Source organism: Tasmannia lanceolata, unplaced genomic scaffold, assembly GCF_043159265.1.
Source record: "Tasmannia lanceolata isolate RefF3 unplaced genomic scaffold, GAP_Taslan_0.1 ptg000003l, whole genome shotgun sequence".
NCBI lineage: Eukaryota > Viridiplantae > Streptophyta > Magnoliopsida > Canellales > Winteraceae > Tasmannia > Tasmannia lanceolata.
Window position 1 is genome coordinate 53,033,435 of NW_027518680.1, and position 22,848 is coordinate 53,056,282.

General features: G+C 42.1%; 1 protein-coding gene across 4 annotated transcripts in view; it reads left to right on the plus strand.

Annotated features, from left to right (window-relative positions):
- Positions 1-20,054, plus strand: part of LOC143855797 (Nucleoporin, Nup133/Nup155-like protein) — a 66,193-nt gene extending 46,139 nt beyond the window's left edge. For all 4 annotated transcript variants that reach the window (XM_077365870.1, XM_077365860.1, XM_077365875.1 and 1 more), the window contains exon 8: positions 19,178-20,054. In XM_077365870.1, the coding sequence (XP_077221985.1) occupies positions 19,178-19,723 (546 nt within the window). In that variant the 3' untranslated portion in view covers positions 19,724-20,054. The remainder of the gene's footprint in view (positions 1-19,177) is intronic.
- Positions 20,055-22,848: the final 2,794 nt, after the last annotated feature.

Here is a 22,848-nt window from a genome sequence, read left to right on the forward strand (position 1 = left end):
TTTGGTTTCTATCCAGTTGACTTACATTATAACTAATTAAGCTGGAGAGGCCATCGTCTGGATCTACCTGCTCTGCTATATTAAGCCTTGGGAGGAATATTTCAATAGGGTTGATGAAACTTTGATAGGTTGTGGTGCTAGGCATGGTGTAAGAGGATGGTATCATGGAAAATCTATGGGTCGCATTTGGTATTCTTCTCGTTTTTGGTAGAATGGAGATCAACAGGTTTTGGGTATTGTATTTAACTTCTGTTTTTTAGTTTCGTGGTCCAGGGTATGCCCTGACCATTCTTTCTGATACTTTGTAATACAGGATGGGACTCATGGTCCCCATTGTAACCTTAGTATCGATGAAAATTAATGAAAATTTGTCGTCTTTCAAAAAAAAAAAAACCAAGATACCCGTTCTTTTTGGTTTGCTTACTTTTTCCCATTTGGTAAGGTGTTTGATTCTTTTTTTTTTCTCTACCTTTCCCAAGAAAATCTCTTTGGAGCTTTTCCAATCTTCTGGCAACCTTTGTGGGCAATTAAAAGCTGAGCATGGAATAGACTTGCAAGTTTGATTGGGCCGCTCTAATGAGTGTTATTCTTCCAACCAAAGATTGGTGACATTTCCTCCACGATGCTAATTTCTTTTCAGCCCTTTCGATTATTAGATTCGATACATATGGTGCAGGAATCCCAATTATCTATGGAAGATGAAGATTGATAGATAAGTGGAATGTATCCTTGCAAACTCTGCGAATTTTGATACCTCGGTGTACTCCCTATTAATGCCCACTACCAAACGTTTATCGAATTTGATTTTTAAACCCGATATCACATCAAACCATCTAAAGATCTTTTTGAGATTTCTCATTTTCACTCCCTTAGCACTAAGGAAACTAAGTATGTTATCCACAAATTGTAAATGGGTGATAATTGGAGCTTCTCGGTTCACTTGACAACCATTTGCTAACCCTCTTTTCTCTTCATTCTTTATCAATAATTTTAGTGTTTCCACAACCATTATAAATAGATAGGGTGATAGTGCCCCCCCTTGCCTTGTGCACCTTGAGCTACCAAAAAATCTATCGCCTTGTAATAATTTTTCCACTTGTATTTTTCTCATGAGGAAATCTAATAGTTTTAAAGTCTTCCCCCACTATCCAATTCCCTTGCCGAAACTCTCCAATGCTGTTTAAATTGACCCATAAATGTTATCGATTTCTAGGATTGGATGGGCCGTGTACAGCTCTAAATTATCATCAGTGGCCTTCAATCCTATGGATTAATTCTATCAATAGAAAAGTCACCTTTTTAAAAAAAAAAAAAAAAAAACAATTTTATTAATAATGTATCCGGTTTACAAAAAAGGGGACGAATCATCCCACACATGTAAAAACTGCAGTTACATTAATCCCATTGTGAGCATCCAATATATTTTCAAATCCCCCGACTGGCTTCCAGTCTAAACAGCCCCTTTCCCTTTAGCCGCCTTATCCCTGCAGACCACAATGAAGCACAAGTAAAAACTGCAGTTACATTAATCCCATTGTGAGCATCCAATATATTTTCACATCCCCCGATCTGCTTCCAGTCTAAACAGCCCCTTTCCCTTTAGTGCGCCTTATCCCTGCAGACCACAATGAAGCACAAGTAAACAAGCTTCCACCTGTTCACATTCATTTCTCGCCACCATTTGTGAGCATGGCAGAAAATTTACGTTGTCTATTGTACCTCATATTTGATTATTAAAACCTCATTATCATTCTGAACATTGGATTCCAAATTGCAATTACTTCTGGCTTCCTTCCATTTACGATATCATGCACTGCCCTGCAAATCTTAATGGAAAAATTGCCAATAGGGGACACCAAAATACAAGTATTGTCAACGGGGGACACAATTTTGAAAAATTGTTAAAGAGGGTTGATAACCCCCTTTTGAGAGTTTGATCCCATTTAGAGGGTTGATAACCCCCTTTTAGAGACTTGATAACCCCCATTTCGTCCCTCTCTAACAATTTTTCAAAAGTGTGTACCCCGTTGACAATTCTTGTATTTTGATGTCCCCCATTGGCAATTTTTCATTTCTTAATCAATCCCAGTCCCCTGCCTTGATATTCCATATAAATGTATTCATCATAATTAACTAGCTGAAACTCACATTCGACAATTATCCCCCCCCCCCGGGATAGATCATTTAATAATCCAATTAGTTCTCTTTTTCCTTTCCCTTTTTTTATTTTGGTTGAACAGGACTTATTGTGATCTAACAGTAGTTTTTTTCTTTTTTTCTTTTTGAAGATAACGGTAAATTATAAAGTGATCAACGGTGGTTGACCCCGATCCTTGATTTCTTTGAACATAAGCAATGTTTAATTGTTCATCTCCATCCGTGATAATGCCCAATTGATTTCCTATTGAGAACATTCCATTCTTTTCTAGGCCATAGACTTCCTTAGAGCCAGAAATATGTTGATTATTGATCATTGCGCCCTATGTATTGAGGCGGGTGAAACAGCGGACCACCTCCTCATTCGTTGTAAAGTAGCTAGGGAAGTATGAGGAAAATTATTGAGTAGGTTTGGAATCTCATGGGTATTTCTTGCAAAAACTCTGGAAGCCTTGGAAAGCGCTGGGCGATGGCACCATGGAAGGGTAAAGTAAAAACACTGTGGCAAGTTTTTTTCCTAGCTACAATGCGGGTGCTTTGGAAAGAAATAAATGCTTGGACTTTCAAGGGATTCTCAAAGGGAGCTCGATTCTTATTTAATAAAGTGATTGCATTAACTATTTCTTGCGTGAAAACTTTAACAGCTTTTTGATTTGTATCAGCTTAAGATTTGTGGCACGGGTGGAGAGAAATCTGCGTGGAGTTGGCAATTGTTCTAAAGTTGTCCAAGCATGGTTGGCTCCTTTTCATGGGATCTTAAAGTTGAATTTTGACAGTTCAAGTATAGGGGAATCTCGGGCTGCCTGGCATAGGAGGCCTTTTTGAGAAATGAGGGGGGGGGGGAGGTGATTTGGGCATTTAGAGCGCCGATTGGGGTGACAGATGCAAACTAGGCGCAAGTAAGATCATTGTACCATGGAATAAAGCTTCTTCAGAATGTGGATCTCAATAAGGTGGTTGTGGAAGGGGATTCCCTTTATGTCATTAGATTGCTTAGAGGCTCCAAACCGGTACCGTGGAGGTTGAAATCCCAGGGGTGATGGCAACCCAAGAGGGGGGGGTGAATTGGGTTTTAAAACTTTTTGCCAAAAAACAATGCGGAACCTAAAAACAATAGCAAATTAAAATCTTAAGCACAAATGAAATAAAAATCAAAATGCACACCACAAAAAAAAGAGCAAGGGTAAAGAGAGAGTGCACCGAGATTTTTAAGTGGTTCGGTCCCAACCTCGGACCTACTCCACTCCACCAACACAATCCGTTGATGGCTTCACTATGGATTCCCTTAATGGCGGGGAATCAACCCAATTACAACTTGGTTCGGCTACGCCTCGCAAGACTTGCCACGAACCGGAGAAAGCTCCGCCTCTCCAACACTCGCGCTTGAGATGGCTCCGCGTCTCTTCGCACTCGCCAAATATACAAAGATATTCTTTGAATAAAGAAAACAAAAATCCTTTCAAGAGGGTTACAAAAGATGGATAGAAGATGTACAAATATAAGCCTAATCCACTTCCTTGCTTAGAGATGAGAGAGGCACTCAAACAAGTTTGATTTTCTCTTTTGGATCTTCAAGTTATTGCAAAGAGATGTTTAAGAAAGGTTTGAATAGTGTATATATAGCTCATTTGAAAATATGACTGTTTGGGGATAAAACTGTAATAATCTGGGTTGAAAAAGTCATGCCTCGCAGTCCCGAACGGCTCTTTTGCCAGACCAACGCGGTCGACCGAGCCATCGGCGCTCGCTCAGCGTGGTCTCCCTGTTTGATTTAAAATTCGGCTCAAAACACTATCACGGTCGACCGACCCTTGGTGGTCGTCCGCCCCGACCATGCTGGATTGTTTCTGTCGAAACAGAAACATATCCGCGGTCGACCGGATCACCCCGCTCGACCGGCCCGTTATTGAAAGCCAAGTGTTGGATTTCCAGCACGGCTTCTGCGGTCGCGCGGGACACCCCGGTCGACCGGCCCTGAATAAAATTCTATTTTTACTTAAAGAAATCAGGGTCTTGGGCCATGATCTTTGGGCATTAATCCTAAGTTTTCAAATACATTTTCTAAGCTTTCAAATAGATTTTCAAGATTATTTTAAAACATTGTTAAGTACCTTTAACATCTCTAAACCAAAGGAGAGGAGAATACATTCTAAAAAGAATTGACAAATACTTGATTTCTTCAATGTCTTCATTGTCACCATGGATCATCTCTTCCATTCTTTTGGCTTCACAAGGTCTTCATGAAATGCTCCAAGCCTTCATCTTCCTTTGGCTTCAAATGATCTTCTCCATTTGATTCATGCCACGATCCATGCAATGTCCTAGACTTTTGTGTTTGATTACTTGAATCTTCAACACATGCACTTCAACATCAAACACATTAGAAATACAACACAAATCAACTTGTGTTTGGAATCATCAAAACATAGAAGATTGCATAGAAGATTGCCAAGGGGAACCATTGGGCTTATAGAGGTTTACCTCCTTATTTGATGAAATTCAGGATAGAATTGGTGTTGCGAAGTTTTGAGTTATTCGATCCCCCCTCCCCCAGGCCATTGGATTGATGTATTTTTTATTTTATTTATTTTCTTTCGTTTAGCTCTGTATTGTCAGGGTCCTTCTCGGTCCCTGTTCTCCTTTACTGAAATTTATTTGCCATTCCAAAAAAAACATTCCATTCTTTTCCTCATCTGCCCAATTTCTTTTATTCTGAGTCAGATTTTCCTCTTCAAACAAGACTGCAATATCTTCAAGGATAAATCTTAAGTAACTCAAGTTGGTACTCTTCACGTGCTGATGGGATTTCAAGATTTTTGTGACTTTCACATAACAGATCAGCCGAGAAGGAACCTTTGGGGTCTGCGGCCAAATCTTCCCATCTGATTCCGAATAGGAAACAAACACCTCATCAAGGGATCCCAGAAGAGAAGCAAGATCAACCATCTTTTCTTCCTTGAAGTCACACTTTAATGACAACCACTAAACTGCTGTTACGGTCCTGAGTGGGGGCCTGCCTAGGTATGGGACTGGGTTGGACCCAGCCTGGTATGGGACAGGTTTAAAGGGCGTTGCCTAATGCGTTCCATGAGCTCTGGAGCTTTTAGCGTATTGGTAAGGTCTTGGGCAGGCACGGCTTAACAGTTTCACAATACGAACCCGCTTTCACTTACAGGACTATAAAGTCTTGGGCAGGCACGGCTTAACAGAACACTATCCGACCACAAATCTTCCCCAAATGTAATCTCAATTGGAAGGAACGACTTGAATGAGACAGAAGCTCGTGCAAACTTAGGGCGTGTTCGGCAACCATTCATCATTTTTGTATCTGCAGAAATGAGAAAAGCGAGAAATTCTTTGAGAATCTTGTTCGGGTGCCATGGCCCGCAAAGCCTGATTCAATTATTTAACCTTTTTTTTTAAAAAAATTGACAAATATATTCATACCAGCAAAATTACAATGGGGACCAGTAGTCCCACTAGATTTACCTAGTATGAATTGCCCAGGAGCATTCTCCTTGGCCCAAAAGAAAAACTCATTACCCCTTACATTACCCAATAGCCTCAATTTAATCGAATCCAGCAAAAAGTGCCAAATTTGTGGGACCCCCAAGTCAAGATCGTGACCTACTTTACACCAATTTCTCCACTGTAATCCGCTGGCAAATTCAATTTTCAAAAATCCCGCTCGAAGGCCCAGAGCTATTGTGCGCCCCTAACCGTGCACAATAGCCAACCACCCAACATCATCATCCGATCTCCGGCGGCCTCCACCTCGAACCACCACAAAACACCGACGGCTCCTCATTAAAAATATATCAAATTCTTCCACCATCTTCTCCAAAACCTACTTCCACTAGCCCAAAAAATCATCCCATCCAAAAGTATACTCCTAGCCCTAACCCTAAACTGGAACCCTAAAGACTATACTACTCCCTCACCTCCTTCCCCAATCAACCCTAACCCTAACAACCCTAAAACTCTCCTCCTCTTCCTCCTCCTTCAAACCTTAACCCTACAGGGTTCATTGCCGCTATCCACAACCTCCCTCACCTCCATATCCAACCTCCTCCTTTTCTCCTGAATCCGAACACTCTTTTCCTTATATCGGCCCCTTCCACAGCCTTCAACAACTCCCCCATCCATTTTCTCCATCAACCCTAACTAGATCCGACCCTTTCACCATTAAATCCGTCTTTTTCGAGCCCATCTCTGGCCATTCCGCCCTATATATGGCCTCCGGCTTTCCATAACCCCCGGATCCGATAATCCACAGCCTCTACAGCCTTGCACCGCTTATAGCTGGCCTTCCACAGCTCCAGGTTTAGCACCCCATGGCCTTTCACGGCCACCGACAACCTTCACGGTTTTTCCCGGCTCCAGATCCAGCTTCACGGCCTCCACGGCTTCAGATCCGGCCTCCACGGCTCCCAATCCAGCCTCCACGGCCCGAGATCCTGCCTCCCCAGCCCTAGATCTAACCAACACGGAAAAGCCATGTTCCCGATCTGGCCTCCACGGTTCCCGATTCGGCCTCCACGGCTATCTTTTGCCAACCATGGGAGAGACGGTAAAAAGAGAGTTAGCAATGGAGAGAGAGAGCGAGACGAAAGAGGGAGAGAGAGGAAGACGAGATGGAGAAACCGCCTCCCTCCCTAGGCCGACGACCCTAGGGAGGGAGCTTTTTTTATTGCCATTTTTTAATTATTTAACCTTTTTGTGGGACTGGTTTGATGAGATTCCTCCCAGATTCTCATCAATCCGTTTCTACCAGAATTTTTTTGCGAGAATGAAAAGCCTTGCCAAACAGGACCTTATTGGCTCGTTTTGAGGTTTAAGGGGTCTTGTGTGGATGGGGACTTGTCGAAATGTTATTTCATAAGAATAGAAGATCTCTCCAGCCCCCCTGTGGAGATTTGTCAGGGATTATTGACGAAATTTTTGAATTCTGTAAGGGCCCGTTTGGATACCTCATATTTTGTATTTTAGGAATTGAGTTTTCAATACAAAATGAATAGATCCACCAGCTCATGTTGAGGGAGACAGAGAGGGAAGGGGACACTTAAGGGAGAGAGGTTGAGGAGCAAAGAGGGTGCAGGAAACTGCCATATCTGTGGATTTCCATTTACTTATTTCCACAACATATTTGGAAATCTGATTTTTTTCACTGCCAGTCGCTGATTTGGAAATCCAAGGATTTGATCCGGATCCAAATCACAACACAAAAAGGGCTGCAAATGTGAGAAATCCAAATCAAAATCTTCTCGGCATCCAAATGGGCCCTAAGGCCACATTTGGATACCCACAAGATTTAGATTTGGATTTCTCAAATTTCCAGTTGAGATTTAGAACTGGATTAGATCCTTAGATTTCCAAATCAGCTACTACAGTGAAAAAAAAAATCTGATTTTCAAATCTGTTCTGCAAGACATTATTTGGAAATCAATATTTGTTGCAATTACCTTCACCCTCACTGCTCCTCGACCTTGCTGCAGCAGCAATGAGACCTCTCTCTCTCTCTCTCTCTCGTACAGCATGAGCATTAGGATGGTTGATGTATTTGTATCCAAAACTCAAATACAAAAACATGAGGTATCCAAATGTGGCCTAATCTTCTTTTTTTCCCTTCTTGGTGGGAATGAGGTTGCTACTCTGCTTGCTGAGGGGAGTGAGTAGGGAGTCCTTGTATGCAGGGTAATCTCTGCTCCAGTTGTAAATTATTGTTCTGTTTTAAAAGAGTTTTTCCTTGTTGATTCAAAAGAAAGCTATATGCTAGACATGTCTTAAAAATTCACAGGATAACCCTTTTTGTCCATTAAATGCATTGTGTTAATTACTTGTTTTACGCTGATTATTTGTTAAATAACTACATGGTGCAAAGAGAGAGAGAGAGAGGGGAGAACAAGTCGTATGGTTGAGAGTTGCATTAAGCAATCTCTCCCATACGAACCACTATATATATATATTATATATCTTTGGGCAAGTATACCCCTCTAAGGGTATATTACATTTAACACTCCCCTTCAAGCTGGAATGTATATATCACACATTCCAAGCTTGTTACAAGAATCTTTCAATTTTGCACATGCTAATGGTTTGGTAAACACATCTGCAACTTGATCTGCAGATCGAGTAAACACTGTGCAAATCTCACGACTCTGAATCCGATGACGAACGAAGTGACAGTCAACTTCAATATGCTTGGTTCGCTCATGGAATACTGGATTCATTGCAATATGGATTGCTGCTCTTTTGTCACTGTTAACAGAGAGATTTGAGAATGAAATGTTGTGTGTTAGCCATCTTGTCCTAACACACACATATATATTTATTAGGAGAAGAATATGAAAAGACTATAATGCCCTTAGGCTACATAAGCTTATTCTAACACTCCCCCTCAAGCTGGAGTATGAATGTCATACATGCCCAGCTTGTTACATAAATCACTCAATCGAACTCCATTCAACGACTTGGTAAACATGTCTGCAATCTGATCATTCGTTCGAGTGAACTCGGTTTGAATTTGGCCTGTCGGAATCCTGTGACGAATAAAGTGACAATCCACTTCTATATGCTTAGTTCGTTCGTGAAATACCAGATTCATAGCTATGTGAATGGCTGACTTGTTGTCACAGTAGATGGACGCATATGAGGAGTATGAGAATCCAATCTCTGACATAAACGATCGTAGCCAAATTAATTCACAGCTGGTGTAAGCCATGGCCCTGTATTATGCTTCTGCACTGGATCGAGACACAACGTCCTGCTTCTTACTCTTCCAAGATACTAGATTTCCACCTATGAAGGTACAATAGCCATTAGTAGATCGTCGGTCAGCTGGAGATCCGGCCCAGTCTGCATCAGAGTATCCCTCAATTCTCAAATGGTTATGCTTCCGGAAGAGAAGACCTTTCCCGGGAGCTTTCTTCAGATACTTCACTATCTGAATCACAGCTGAGCAATGTAATGTCCAGGGCGTACTCATTTACTGGCTAACCACACCAACAACATATGCAATGTCCGGACGAGTGACTGTGAGATAGATCAACCGTCCTACTAACCGTCTGTATCGACCAGGATCGTCTAGTGGCTCCCCCTGATCAGGTGAAAGCTTGACATTCGGATTCATAGGAGTCTGTGCAGGTTTTGCCCCCAGAAGACCTGTTTCTTCCAAAATATCAAGAGCATATTCCTTTGGGACAAAGATAGCCCTTTGTGAATGTGCCACTTCAATACCTAAAAGGTATCTCAGAACACGAAGGTCTTTTGTGCTGAACTCAGCTGAAGGAAATATTTGAGGCGTTGTATTCCTGCTTTGTCATTCCCTGTAATAACAATGTCATCAATATATACAAATCCTTGCTTCGAGAGCTGAACACAGAATGGTCTACAGCACATTGTTTCATACCAAATCGTAGGATGGCCTCACTGAACCTCCCAAACCAAGCACGAGGAGACTGTTTAAGACCATAAATCGCCTTTCTAAGCTTACAGACGGTATGTTGCAACTCCCCCTGAGCAACAAACCCTGGTGGTTGCTCCATATACACCTCCTGCAAATCACCATGGAGGAACGCATTCTTGATATCCGACTGATATAGTGGCCAAGACTTATTCACGGCCAAAAAAATCAATACACGGATGGACGGAATCTTTGCCACTGGAGAGAAGGTCTCAACATAATCAATCCCATAAGTCTGAGTAAAGCCCTTTGCAACAAGACGGGCTTTTAACCTCTCAACAGAGCCATTAGGTAGGTATTTGACGATGAACACACTCTTACATCCAACTACCTGAGCACCAGGTAGGTATTTGACGGTGAACACCCACTTACATCCGACTACCTGAGCACCAGGAGGAAGGGAAACCAACTGCAATGTATGATTTTTGGCCAAAGCAGCCATCTCAGCCTCTATAGTTGCCCGCCATCCCGAATCAAGCATAGCCTCTCGAGCAGAGCGAGGAATAGAAATCGATGATAAAGATGATATAAATGCGGTATACGAAGGAGATAACCGAGCATAACTTACCCCGTCAGAAATAAGGTGATGAGTGGTACGAGAACGAGTACGGCTCGCAATGGGGGCATCAAGAGAATCATCAACCTGAGCAACATCATCAGAGGATGAGGGTAAAGAAGGACCTGCTTGCTGAGAAGAGATGGCAGGATATGAAGGCTCAACTGAAGTAGTAGAACGCTGGCGAGTATATACTTGGAAGGGACACTAAACCGGATCCGGTGGCAGACTTGGAACCGGCAACGGCAACGGAGGAGGAGATACCAGTAAAGAAGAGGAAACAGGAAAGTAGGGAGTATCCTAAAAAAATGAGACATCAGCACTGGTAAATTTGCGGGCGAAGCTGAGGACTGTAGCATCGTAACCCTTCTGGGTTCGAGAATAACCCAGGAAAACACACTTGATTGCCCTTGGGGCCAATTTATCAAGTCTTGGAGTGAGAACCTGAACAAAGCAAACACACCCAAACACCTTGGGAGGTAACGGGAACGGGTCCCTAGAAGGGTGTAACACCGAAAAAGGGGACCGATTGCTAAGAACTGAAGAGGGTGGACGATTAGCCAGAAAGCAGGCTGTAAGCATAACGTCAGCCCAAAAAGATTTGGGAACATGCATCTGATACAGAATGGTGCGAGCTATATCTACAAGATACCATATTTTCTGCTCGGCAACACTATTCTGTTGTGAAGTGTGGGCACGAGACGACTGATGAATAATTCCACGACTAGAAAGAAACTCCTGAAAACCGTGCCGATCAGAAAAATACTCACGGGCATTATCAGTACGTAAACATTTAAGGGAACATGAGTATTGATTTGTAATTTCAGCATAAAATAAACAAAATGTAGAAAACACCTCTGAACGATCCTTTATTATATAAAGCGAGGTCATCCTGGAAAAATCATCAACAAAAATAACAAAGTACTTCCCACCAAACATAGAAGGAGTACGACATGGACCCCAAACATCAAAATGCACTAACTCAAAAGGACTACTGACACAACTAACGGAATGAGACGGTAGGAAACACGATGGTGTTTTCCATACTGACAGGACTCACAATGAAAATGACTAATAACACCAGAAACAACTGAAGAACGCTGCAGACACTCAAGAGAAGGATGACCGAGCCGGCAGTGCCACATAAAGGAATCTGCTGAGGTACTAAACGCCGTGGGAGTGATAGCATCATCCAGGTAGTATAAGCCATCTGTCTCATGCCCCGAGCCAATCTTTTTCCGAATCGCAAGGTCCTGAAAAACATAATAAGACGGAAAGAATGTTACTGAACAATTAAGGCGATTAGTAAGTTGACTAACAGAAAGAAGATTACAAGGAAAAGTAGGAACATAGAGTACAGATGATAAGGATAAGTGGGAGGTGACTGTAATAGTCCCAGTGCCTGAAATAGGACACCGAGTCCCATTGGCCAAGGTGACCATCTTAGTAGGAGCACAAGAAGTAAAGGAACTAAGGAGTGTACTGTTACCTGTCATATGATGAGAGGCACCAGAATCAATGAGCCAGGAAGCGGAGTGGCTAAGGGAGCAAGATGGGTTGCTACCTTCTGTGGGAAGTTGAGCAGTCGGTTGTTTCCCTTTCTCCTGTAGGCGCAAAAGTGACTCGTACTCGGTCCGAGAGACGACCATGGCGTCTGAGGTAGCAGGAATAGGTGCAGCAGGTGTCTCAGAAGCGAAGTGGGCGGCTCGAGCGGGACGCCGCTCGGGATGGAGATCGTAATAGAAATCAATAGTGTGACCCTCCATGTCATAATGACTGCAATAACGTGAGCCACCACCCCCATAAGTACGGCCTCCCCCTGAATCGCGGCCAAAGCCATGGCCCAGTCTGCGACGACCGCGACCACAGCCCCTACCACGAGTGCTCCGAAAGGAACCAGACTGGGCAGCAAAGGGGGACTGGTCACTAGCAACAGAGATAGCCGGATCAATACGTAGAGCGCGCTGAACGCGAGAAAAGATCTCATCCAAAGATGGGAGCGTGCCTAACCCAAGGATCTGTTGCCGAAGAGGGATAAACTCAGGCCCTAAGCCATCCAAAAACTAAGTAGTACGGAGCTCATTCTTCTGTTGAGCCAAGACCTTAAGGTCGGTGGATGGTGGATGATAAATATCAATCTGCTCACAAAGACTAACAAAATCCGAATAGTACTCAGCGACGGTCTTATCTCCACGTGAGATACGAAAGAAGTCACTGTAAACATCAGTAATCCGCGTGAGATTGTTGCTGCCGGAATAGTGTCTCAGCACACAACCAGACTGCCTGTGATGTTTTCAGAAATAGCTTGTGGCTCGCAATCTTTGGTTCCATACTCTGACAGAAAAGAGACTGGAGCTAGACATCCTCCTGACTCCACTTATCATACCCAACATCTTTCGGATTCGGAGGATCCGTCGTGAGGAAACGTAACTTGCCCTGACCTCACAGATAGAGGTGAACAGAACGACTCCAGACAAGGTAATTTGCACCATCCAATTTAATGGATGTCATAGAGGTCACCGACACCGAAAATGAACTGGAGGAAGAAGTTGATGGCAAGCCATAATAAACACCAAAACTCAAATGGGATGTTGGTAAAGCAGACCAGACAAGACACACCACAACAATCACAGAAAAGGGCAGCCAAATATAGGCAAGCAAATCACCACGGAGATAAACAATCAGAAGGAAAAACCACAAACGTCTGCCGGAAGGACCCTGAAAGAACAAGCACGAAGCCTCATACTTGTAGAACTACAACGAAACATAGAGACAAAGCTTAAGTCATCAAGTAGGAATCAAAGAAAAATGTAACAAAGCGGAGCCGCGACAAAAAATGTGAGAAATGTAATGGGAAGATTTAGGGCAGGAACACCCGACGGTTAGAAGAGAAGAACGCTACCCTTATAGGTCAAAGAAGATGGGGAAAGATGCTAAAAAAAGGGGGGGCAACCTGGAATTTCAAGGGGGGCGCGTGGGGGCAAACAAGAAAGAGGTTGGGTTTTCCAGGGGGGCAAAAGGGGAGGAGAAAGATTTGAGAAGGAGTTAGGGCATGGGCATGGACTTCAATGGAGGTCCCTCGGGCATCGAGGAAGCCTAGGGCTTTGATACTATGTTAACAGAGAGATTTGAGAATGAAATGATGTGTGTTAGCCATCTTGCCCTAGCACATTTATATATTTATTATGAGAAGAATATGAAAAGACTATAATGCCCTTAGGCTACGTAAGCTTATTTTAACAGTCACAATACAACTGTGCTGGAGATGTCGATGTGAACCCAATCTCTGATAAGAATGAGCGAAGCCATATGAGCTCCCCACTGGTATATGACATAGCTCTATATTCGGCCTCTGCACTTGACTTAGACACGACATCTTGCTTTTTACTTCTCCACGACATCAAATTACCTCCAACAAACGTGCAATACCCCGTTGTTGATCTCCTGTCAGCGGGAGATCCTGCCCAATCTGCATCACTGAGTCCTTCTAACTTTTCATGTCCATGTTTTCTGAAGCATAGACTTTTACCTGGTATACCTTTCAAATATTTGATGATCTGGATGACAGCCGCCCAGTGGGAAGTACATGGAGCACTCATAAAGCGACTAACCATACCAACTGCAAATGATATGCCTGGAAGGGTGAGAATCAAATAGATTAGTTTCCCAACCAATATTCTATATTGACCAGGATCATCCAGCAACTCTCCTTGATCAGGAAGAAGTTTAACATTTGGATCCATAGGAATAACAGCAGGTTTTACCCCCATCGAGCCTATCTCCTCTAAGATGTCCAACACATATTTCCTTTGGGACAAGGAGAGACCATGACGAGAGCAAGCAACCTCAATACCAAGGAAATATCATAGTTGACCCAGATCTTTCATAGAAAATTCTCCTTGGAGAAAAGACTTCAGATTATGTATGCCAGATTTGTCATCTCCTGTAATTACAATATCATCAACATATACAATGAGGAGAATATATCCAGAACTAGATTGTTTGAGTCCATAAATTGCCTTCTGAAGACGGCATACTGATGAGCACATCTTCCCCTGAGCAACATACCCAGGAGGTTGCTCCATATACACTTCCTCAGTCAGATCGCCGTGGAGAAAGGCATTCTTAACATCCAATTGATAGAGCGGCCAACTACGATTAACAGCCAACGAGATCAACACACGAACCGATGGAATCTTAGCAACCGGCGAGAACTTCTCCTAATAATCAACACCAAATGTTTGAGTGTACCCCTTAGCAACAAGCCGGGCTTTGAGACGCTCAACAGACCCATCTGGAAGATACTTAATGGCAAACACCCAATGACAACCAACCGGTTGGGCACCAGAAGGGAGGGGAACCAACCGCCACGTTTTATTCGAGTGAAGAGCACCCATCTCAGCATCTATAGCAGCTCGCCATCTCGGACGACGTAGGGCATCTGCAACAGACTTAGGCAAAGTAATCGAAGACATGCTAGACACAAAGAACCGAAAGGAAGGTAAGAGATGGTCATAAGAGAGAAAATTCGATATAGGATGAGCAGCAGTACAAGATCTAGTACGAGAGGCAATAGGTGAATCATGAGATGTAGGACAAATACCTGAGGGCGGACAATCCGACTGTGGAAGATGATTAGTAGGCGGAGATGATGCTTCTTTAGTCATAGAATGAACAACCTGGCGAGGTCCCCGAAGTCTTCAGTTCAGAATCCTTAGAAGTCACAGTGGTATCATTTTGAGGTTCAGTGGCAACCGCAGGGGCTGGCGTAGCAGAATCCATCATGATAGGCACTAGCACAGGTTGACCCATCATGGTAGGGGCATCCACGCTAGCGATATCAACATGAAGCTCTGAACCTGAGATAGAGAAGTAAGGCTGGTCCTCAAAGAACGTGACATCTACAGAGACATATGTCTTCCTAAGATGAGGACTATGACATTTATAACCTTTTTTGGTACGTGAGTAACCCAAGAAAAGGCACTTTTCTGCCCTAGGGTCCAACTTGTCAAGCCCTGTAGACAGGTGATGGGCAAAGCAATTACAACCAAAGACATGTGGTACTAATGGAAATGAATCACCTAGAGGATACAAAACCGTAAAAGGTGTTTTCCCAGATAAAACTGAAGGAAGACGGTTACCGAGGAAGCATGCTGTGAGAGCAGCATCGCCCCAATGAACTTTGGGAACCTTCATCTGAAACATAAGTGTACGAGTCATATCCAGCAAATACCGAATTTTTCTTTCAGCCACACCATTCTGTTGTGAAGTGTGTGCACAGGATGACTGATGAATAATACCACGAGAGGATAGAAAATCATGAAAACCATTAGATACAAAGAAATAGTCCTTAACATTATCAGTATGTAAGCAATTAATAGAACATTGAAACTGGTTGGTTACCTCAAAATAAAAATGACGAAATGCATTAAACACTTGAGATCTATCTTTAAGTAAAAACAACCATGTGGCCCTCGAATAATCATCAACAAAAATAATAAAATATCGATATCCATTTAATGAAGTAGTTCTTGCTGGACCCCAAACATCAGAATGAATTAGTTCAAATGGACGAGACACTCTACTACTAACTCGAGAAGGAAAGGAAACACGACGGTATTTCCCTAACTCACACGACTCGCAATGAAAAGACAGAACATGATCCGAGATAAAAGAAGACTTCTTAAGTATATCTGCAGGTGGATGTCCTAAACGACAATGCCATTGATAGGCATCCACAGATGAACGGAAAGCTACACCAGCACCGGCTTGGTCAAGGTAATAAAGACCATCAAATTAGGATAAAAAACTTGGGTTTTGTGAATAAGACGAAAAATGAAAAAAATGGGAGGAAGAGTTGGGTGAAAATCAAGAGGATAGGGTATGGGAGATTTGTGCAAAGTTTGGGTTGGAAACCCTAAACGGTTCGGGCTGAAATCAAAAACCCAAAAAAAGAAAGAAAGAAAGAGAGTTCGTTTCGTCTTGTCGCGTCTTCAGGGTTAGAGTTTCTTCAAGGATGGTTGGTCCGATCTTCAACTTTGAAGCTCTGATACCATGTTGTTTTTTTAGAAAGATAACAAAAATATATTAATCAAAAATGGGGACAAGATGTCCCAGTACAGAATCTGATACAGTACTACAGCACCGAATCATACAAATGAGCCAAATCAGTACAGTAATTCACCATTGCTTCAGAGGCATAGACACCCTCTTTAGCCAGTGCGTCTACTGAAGAGTTAGCCGTTCGCCTCCGGTGAAATAATTGCGGGTGTATACGTCGAACCAGATCCCAAACCTTGTCAGTTATATTGTGCAACCTCCACGGGCCCCCGCCATGATTCTTAGCCCAACCAATAACGTTCGATGAATCCCCCTCTACAATCAGTGGACATAAGTTATTCGAGTCATACCATCGAAGTCCAAAGAGCAGTCCTCTAACCTCGGCTTCGTTCGCATCTCATATCCCCGCAGGGCCAGAATACGACATTAGAGTTGTACCATATGAATCCTGAATCAGTCCTCCAAAACCAGCAGGCCCGGGATTTCCTAATGAACTGCCATCAAAATTTAACTTCAACCACCCCTCGCTTGGAGCAATCCAGTGAGGAGTGATTAATTCGTGGGGTTTCTTTTCCGGCAGTACCTCCCTCCAGTTTCTTAGGGCCACGTCAGTTGGGTATGAGAAATTTCCATTCGCCTTGGCCCAAGAGATAAGGGGTAGTTTTATTTCAAGAGCGATGTGTCTCCAGTGCCTCACTTTATCAGAAAATATTCTGTTGTCCCGTTCTTTCCAAATAGACCATATGATTGCTAGCGGTAAAGCCCTCCATAGTGGTTCACCCAGACGATCTTTGACAGCACACCCCCAATTGAGAATAACATCCGAAATATCATTCTGCATCACCCAGAGGATACCAAAAGATCGAAGCATTGTGTTCCATATGCAATGCGAGTAGTAGCAGTGAATAAATAAATGATCAATCATCTCTTCATCTGCACAACATAGGATGCATCTGCTAGCCAAGTGGAAAGAGCGCAGTTTTAACGATTGCACGTGTTTATGCATTAGTATGAAACTGTCCACGCAAATGCTTTAATACGGGGTGGAATTGCCTGGCGCCATATGTTGTGGTGTCGGGAGACTGAAGCTTCTTCTTTGGTAAGTTGCGAAAAGAAGGATCGAACCGTAAATTCACCCTCCGGGTCTGGATGCCACAAGATCCTGTCCTCTCCAAACGGCGAGAAATAACAGCCATCCAGGCTGCGAAGAAGGGCTATATAATTATTGATCTCCCCGTCTTTTAGATTCCTCCTCATTTTTACATGCCATACCATTTTTCCATTGTCGTTTCTTCTACTGTAATTGTCCGCCACCGACGCATACTGGTTAATTGGAATTCCAAATAGATCAGGGTATTTCTCCTTAAGACAGATATCACCCAACCAAACGTCCAACCAGAATCGAACATTAGTACCTGTTCCAACTTTGAATCGAATCAAATGAACAAAGGCTTCCCGAGCCGAAACTATTGATTTCCATGTCCCAGACCCCTTCCCAAGAGTGGGAGCCCGACAAATCCAATCAACCCAATTATTCCCATATTTCGCCCCTATGACATTTCGCCACAAAGCGTTCTTCTCCGAGCCGAAGCGCCACAGCCACTTTCCCAAAAGGGATTTGTTTCTAAGCCTCACGTTTCCAACCCCGATCCCGCCGTCCTTTCTTGATTTACACACTTTTTCCCACTTGAGTAAATGCTTCAATTTCTTCCCCTCTTCTAACCCTTCCCATAGAAAATCCCTTTGCAGCTTCTCAATTCTCTTGGCTACCACAACCGGTATTTTGAATAACGACTTGTAATATACAGGCATGTTAGCCAACGCAGTATGATCTTTTCCAAGAAGCCGAGAGAGAGAGAGAGAGAGAGAGAGAGAGAGAGAGAGAGAGAGGAGAACGAGTCGTATGGTTGAGAGTTGCGTTAAGCAATCTCTCCCATACAAACCACTATATATATATATATATATATATATATATATATATATATATATATATATATATATATATATATATATATGAGAAAACGGTTCCTACACATATGTGTAGATAAGTTATCTACACACTAGCTTAAAATACAGTGGGGGCCACATTATTTGGGTGATCCAAACGATTCATTTTTAATGCCCTCACATAGATAGGGTGTCCATAAAAAATCAGATCCATAGGATCATCCTAACCATTCAAATTGTGGAGGCAAAAAATGGACTAATTTGTGAAGGTTTAAAGACATCCATTTTACCTCCACAAATCGTAGGGTTGGGATGATCCTATGGATCTGATTTTTTGTAGACACCCTATCTATGTGAGGGCCTTTAAAATGGATGGCTTGGATCACCCAAACAATGTGGGCCCCCACTGTATTTTAAGCTAGTGTGTAGAGAACTCTTTACACATATGTGTAGGAACCGTTTTCTCTCTCTCTCTATATATATATATATGTGAAGGTTTAAAGACATCCATTTTACCTCCACAAATCGTAGGGTTGGGATGATCCTATGGATCTGATTTTTGGTAGACACCCTATCTATGTGAGGGCCTTTAAAATGGATGGCTTGGATCACCCAAACAATGTGGGCCCCCAATGTATTTTAAGCTAGTGTGTAGAGAACTCTCTACACATATGTGTAGGAACCGTTTTCTCTCTCTCTCTCTCTCTCTCTCTCTCTCTCTCTATATATATATATATATATATATATATATATATATATATATATATATATATATATATATATATATTATATATCTTTGGACAAGTATACCTCTCTTAGGGTATATTACATTTAAAATTATTCTTTCTTTTGTACTTGTTTTACATCCCAATTATATGTGTTGAACCCTTTTTGTCCATTAAATGCATTGTGTTAATTACCTGGTTTACACTGATTATCCTTTCTTTTGTACTCGTTTTACATCCCAATGAAATGTGTGATCCTCTTTATTGCAGGAAGAAATATTGAAACTTTATCATGATAACAAAGAAAAACAGGACACTACATTACTGCTCACTCCAGGAGAACTGATCGAAATGTGCCTCAAGAGCAAAAACCGTGAGCTTTCTTTGCGGGCTTTCGACGTATTTGCTTGGACCAGCTCGTCTTTCCAGAGATCAAACAAAAGCCTTCTGGAGGAATGCTGGAAGAACGCTGCTGGTCAAGACGATTGGGCGAGCCTCTATCAAGCATCAACGGCAGAAGGGTGGAGCGACGAAGAGAGCCTGCGGTTTCTGAGAGGAACCCTACTCTTTCAGGCATCAAACAGGTGTTACGGACCGGACGCACAGATCTACGAAGGGGGTTTTGACGAAGTACTCCCACTTAGGCAAGATGTGGATTTAGTTTCGTCATTAAATGATGTGGGTTCATCTGTAGAAAGGATTCTGATGCAGCACAAGGATTTTCCAGAAGCAGGTAAGCTAATGCTGACAACAATCATGTTGGGCCAGTTTGGAAATGATGTTGATGAAGCTGAAAATGCTTCCCCCATGGAGTGAGAATGCTGCTTAATCCGTGTGTTGATTTTCTTTTAATCTGTACCATCATATCAATTTTCAGGTTAAAATCCTTGCTCAATGCATACACATGTACATGAACATTGGTGAGCAATCGCTTATGGGCTCTTAATTCATCAGTTTTTTTTTTTTCCTGATGGGCCTTTTGTTTTGATGGCTGGAAAGGGATGCTTGGCCCGTTTTGGCATTGGTTTTGAACAGGTGAAAGAAAATTGATAGAAAAAAGTTGTACTCTGGACAGGTAGAAATTTTACTTGGTGGGCCAGAGCAGGTGACCCAAAATGGGTAAATCAGTTGTTCTTATTGTTACTCATTTTTGTTGGTTTTGGGCAAGAGCTGTCTGTACCTACAGAACCACTGATTTTGAAAATTGGTATCTGCACTCCCTTTTCTTAAATTGGCGCTCATCATTTTGCACTTTTGGACTTAGCTGGGCACGTTTGGTAACTATTCTCTGGAGTGATTTTCTGATTCTGGATAATGGAAAACTTAAAAATGTTTGTTTGGTGATTCTTTGGAGTGATTGCTACATATTTTGGCAAATGATTTTAGAGCAAAATAGTTGCTCCAAAAGGTGATTCTGAGAATTCCGGTAACAAAAGATCAAAAACAACAAAACATTTGCTCGGGTAGTGCTCAACACTCAGTAGGGGTGCAACTCGGGTTGGGTCGGATTGGGCCTAACCCTAACCCAACCTGAGATAGCATTTCTTCAACCCAAACCCAACCTAAGATAGCATTCCTTCAACCCTAACCCAACTAGCTTCCATATCCTCCATATCGGGTTGGGTTGAGTCGGGGTTCTTCTAGGGCCTATTAGAAAAATACAAGAAAGAAAAACATAATCATGAGAAAATCATGAGAAAATTACAGGATGGAGGTTGGGTTCCTAAGGCCTCAACCCTAACCCACCCCGAATTTAAATTGGGTTGGCTTTTCCCAACTCAACCCTAGAAAATGCCAACCCAACCTGAGCCAAAATCGGGTTGAACCCGACCCAAGTTGCACCCATACTCAACAGCCAATCAAAACGTGTTAAACAAAGTGAAGAGTGTCATTATTAAAACAAGGAGTTTGGATATCATTTCCCTTACTTTTGCTCTCCATAAAATCGATGAAAATTAGCCTATGTGGGTTGTGTGGCTACTCTTACATGCAACGGCTAAGCCGCAACATGCCTGAAGTGATTGTCCCTAGCAAATCTTTAGTTTTAAACCTAACATTTAATAAAGTAAAATGAGAAAGTAAGTGATTGTGCCCGAAGGATGCGTGGCGGGGAAGGGGAGGGGATGGGGATTAGATATTCCCCGTGGGGAGGGGAGGGGGATTCCCCACCATCCCCGCAGTGGGGAGGGGGAAAATTCCCCGCAGAGGGGAAGGAGTAGGGGACCCCAACATCCGGCCCCGACCCGCCCCGTTGCTAGCCCTAATATCGTTTCCCTTACTTTTGCTCTTCGTAAAATCGATGAAAATAAGCCCACATGTACTTTTGGCAGCTCAATTATTTTTTCAAAAAAGAAAAAGAAAAAATGTATAGATGGGGATTAGAGGCATTTGTAGAATTGAAGGTGAAGAAGATCAAGAATGGCCGACTCCGTGTGTTCTCCATGTTTGGAAAAGCTTTTATAGTCTAAATGAAAGGGCGATTTTCTAGTAAAAACAAATGCAACTGAAAAGTTCCATTTCTCTACAAAGAAGATGCAGAACTCACCTGTATTGAATATCTAGCCCTTTCAGATTAAAAGGGGTCCAGGTCATTTTCAAATTGAAAAGTTCTTGATGCCCCAACTTTTGATGATTTGCATGAAGCAATCCCCACAAGACCCTAGTTTCAGCTAAAGAATGATTTCACATGAGATGAGATTTGGGCAGCAAAATCTGGCATTGCTTGTGATATTCTCCATCGTATCATAAACATAATTTAAAGGAATTATAATATTTACTGGAAAATACCTCTGTTTGGGGTAGCAAGGACTAAAAATCATAATATAGATTCCAACTCATCAAATGTAGTTAGATAAATGCTGCCCGTTTACATATCAATGCCTCAATCCATAATATCTGATAGATCAGATAACCAATAAACAGAAACTGTCAAAAAGATTTTGTTAAAATATTATGAGAGCACACTATAGATGATGCACTAGTGACTTGCCAATTCACTTATACATGTATTGATCTTTACTCTTTTTTTGAAAGATGTATTGATCTTTTTTTTAAAAGACAACTTCAATCAAAGCAAAAGGATTGTACTTTTTGAAAGATGTATTGATCTTTACATACTTTTAAGCACCACATTTGTAAAGGCTCAGTTATCAGCTGATTAGATTGCATCAATAACCCTATCAAGTCTATCAAAATTGTTCCGGCCATTCTACATCCAAACTCGACTCTATGTTAGACAGGTTCTCTTTCATCGCGGAAGATTTAATTAGCTATTTTGGTCGTGAAATCCCAATAGGCAATACAAAAGTGAATTGGGTAGTTAAAATTTTTGCCCTAGTTAAGTGCAATGTTAAGATTAATTTTCACAATTAACAATTATAAATCTATCCCTTGCTCAAATAGTTAAGATTATGAAAAGAAGGTTTAGATTTTACCAATTACCAAGAGAATGAGAAGAAGAGGATATGAGATGACGCAATCATGTATAGTAGTTCGGTCCCAACCGGAGCTACTCCACTACTCAAGTACTTGGTCTTTCCTTGGGATTTTCTTTCACTATTTGAGATTCCGCACGCCGAATCTCCAGGCTTTTACAATCTAACTCCTTCAAGGGACAAACCCGCTTTGTACAAAACGCCTCCAAAAAGCTAATCCTCCTCACACACCGCCTCAAGGATTACAACTTCTCTTTGCGAACACAATGAAGAATAGAAGTTTAAGCTCTCAAAAGCCTCTAAGTAGGTAAATAGCACAATAAAGCTCACTTCAAACTCTCTCTCAAAGATAAGCAAAAAAATCCTAAATCCAACATTTTGGATGAAGTCAAGATCAAGGCACAAGTGTTTGGGGAGATGTTTCAAAACCCAAAATGATAACCAAGTAGATTTGCAGGTGTTAGGCTATTTCAAAATGCATTTCATCAAGTTAAAATGGAGCTAGGA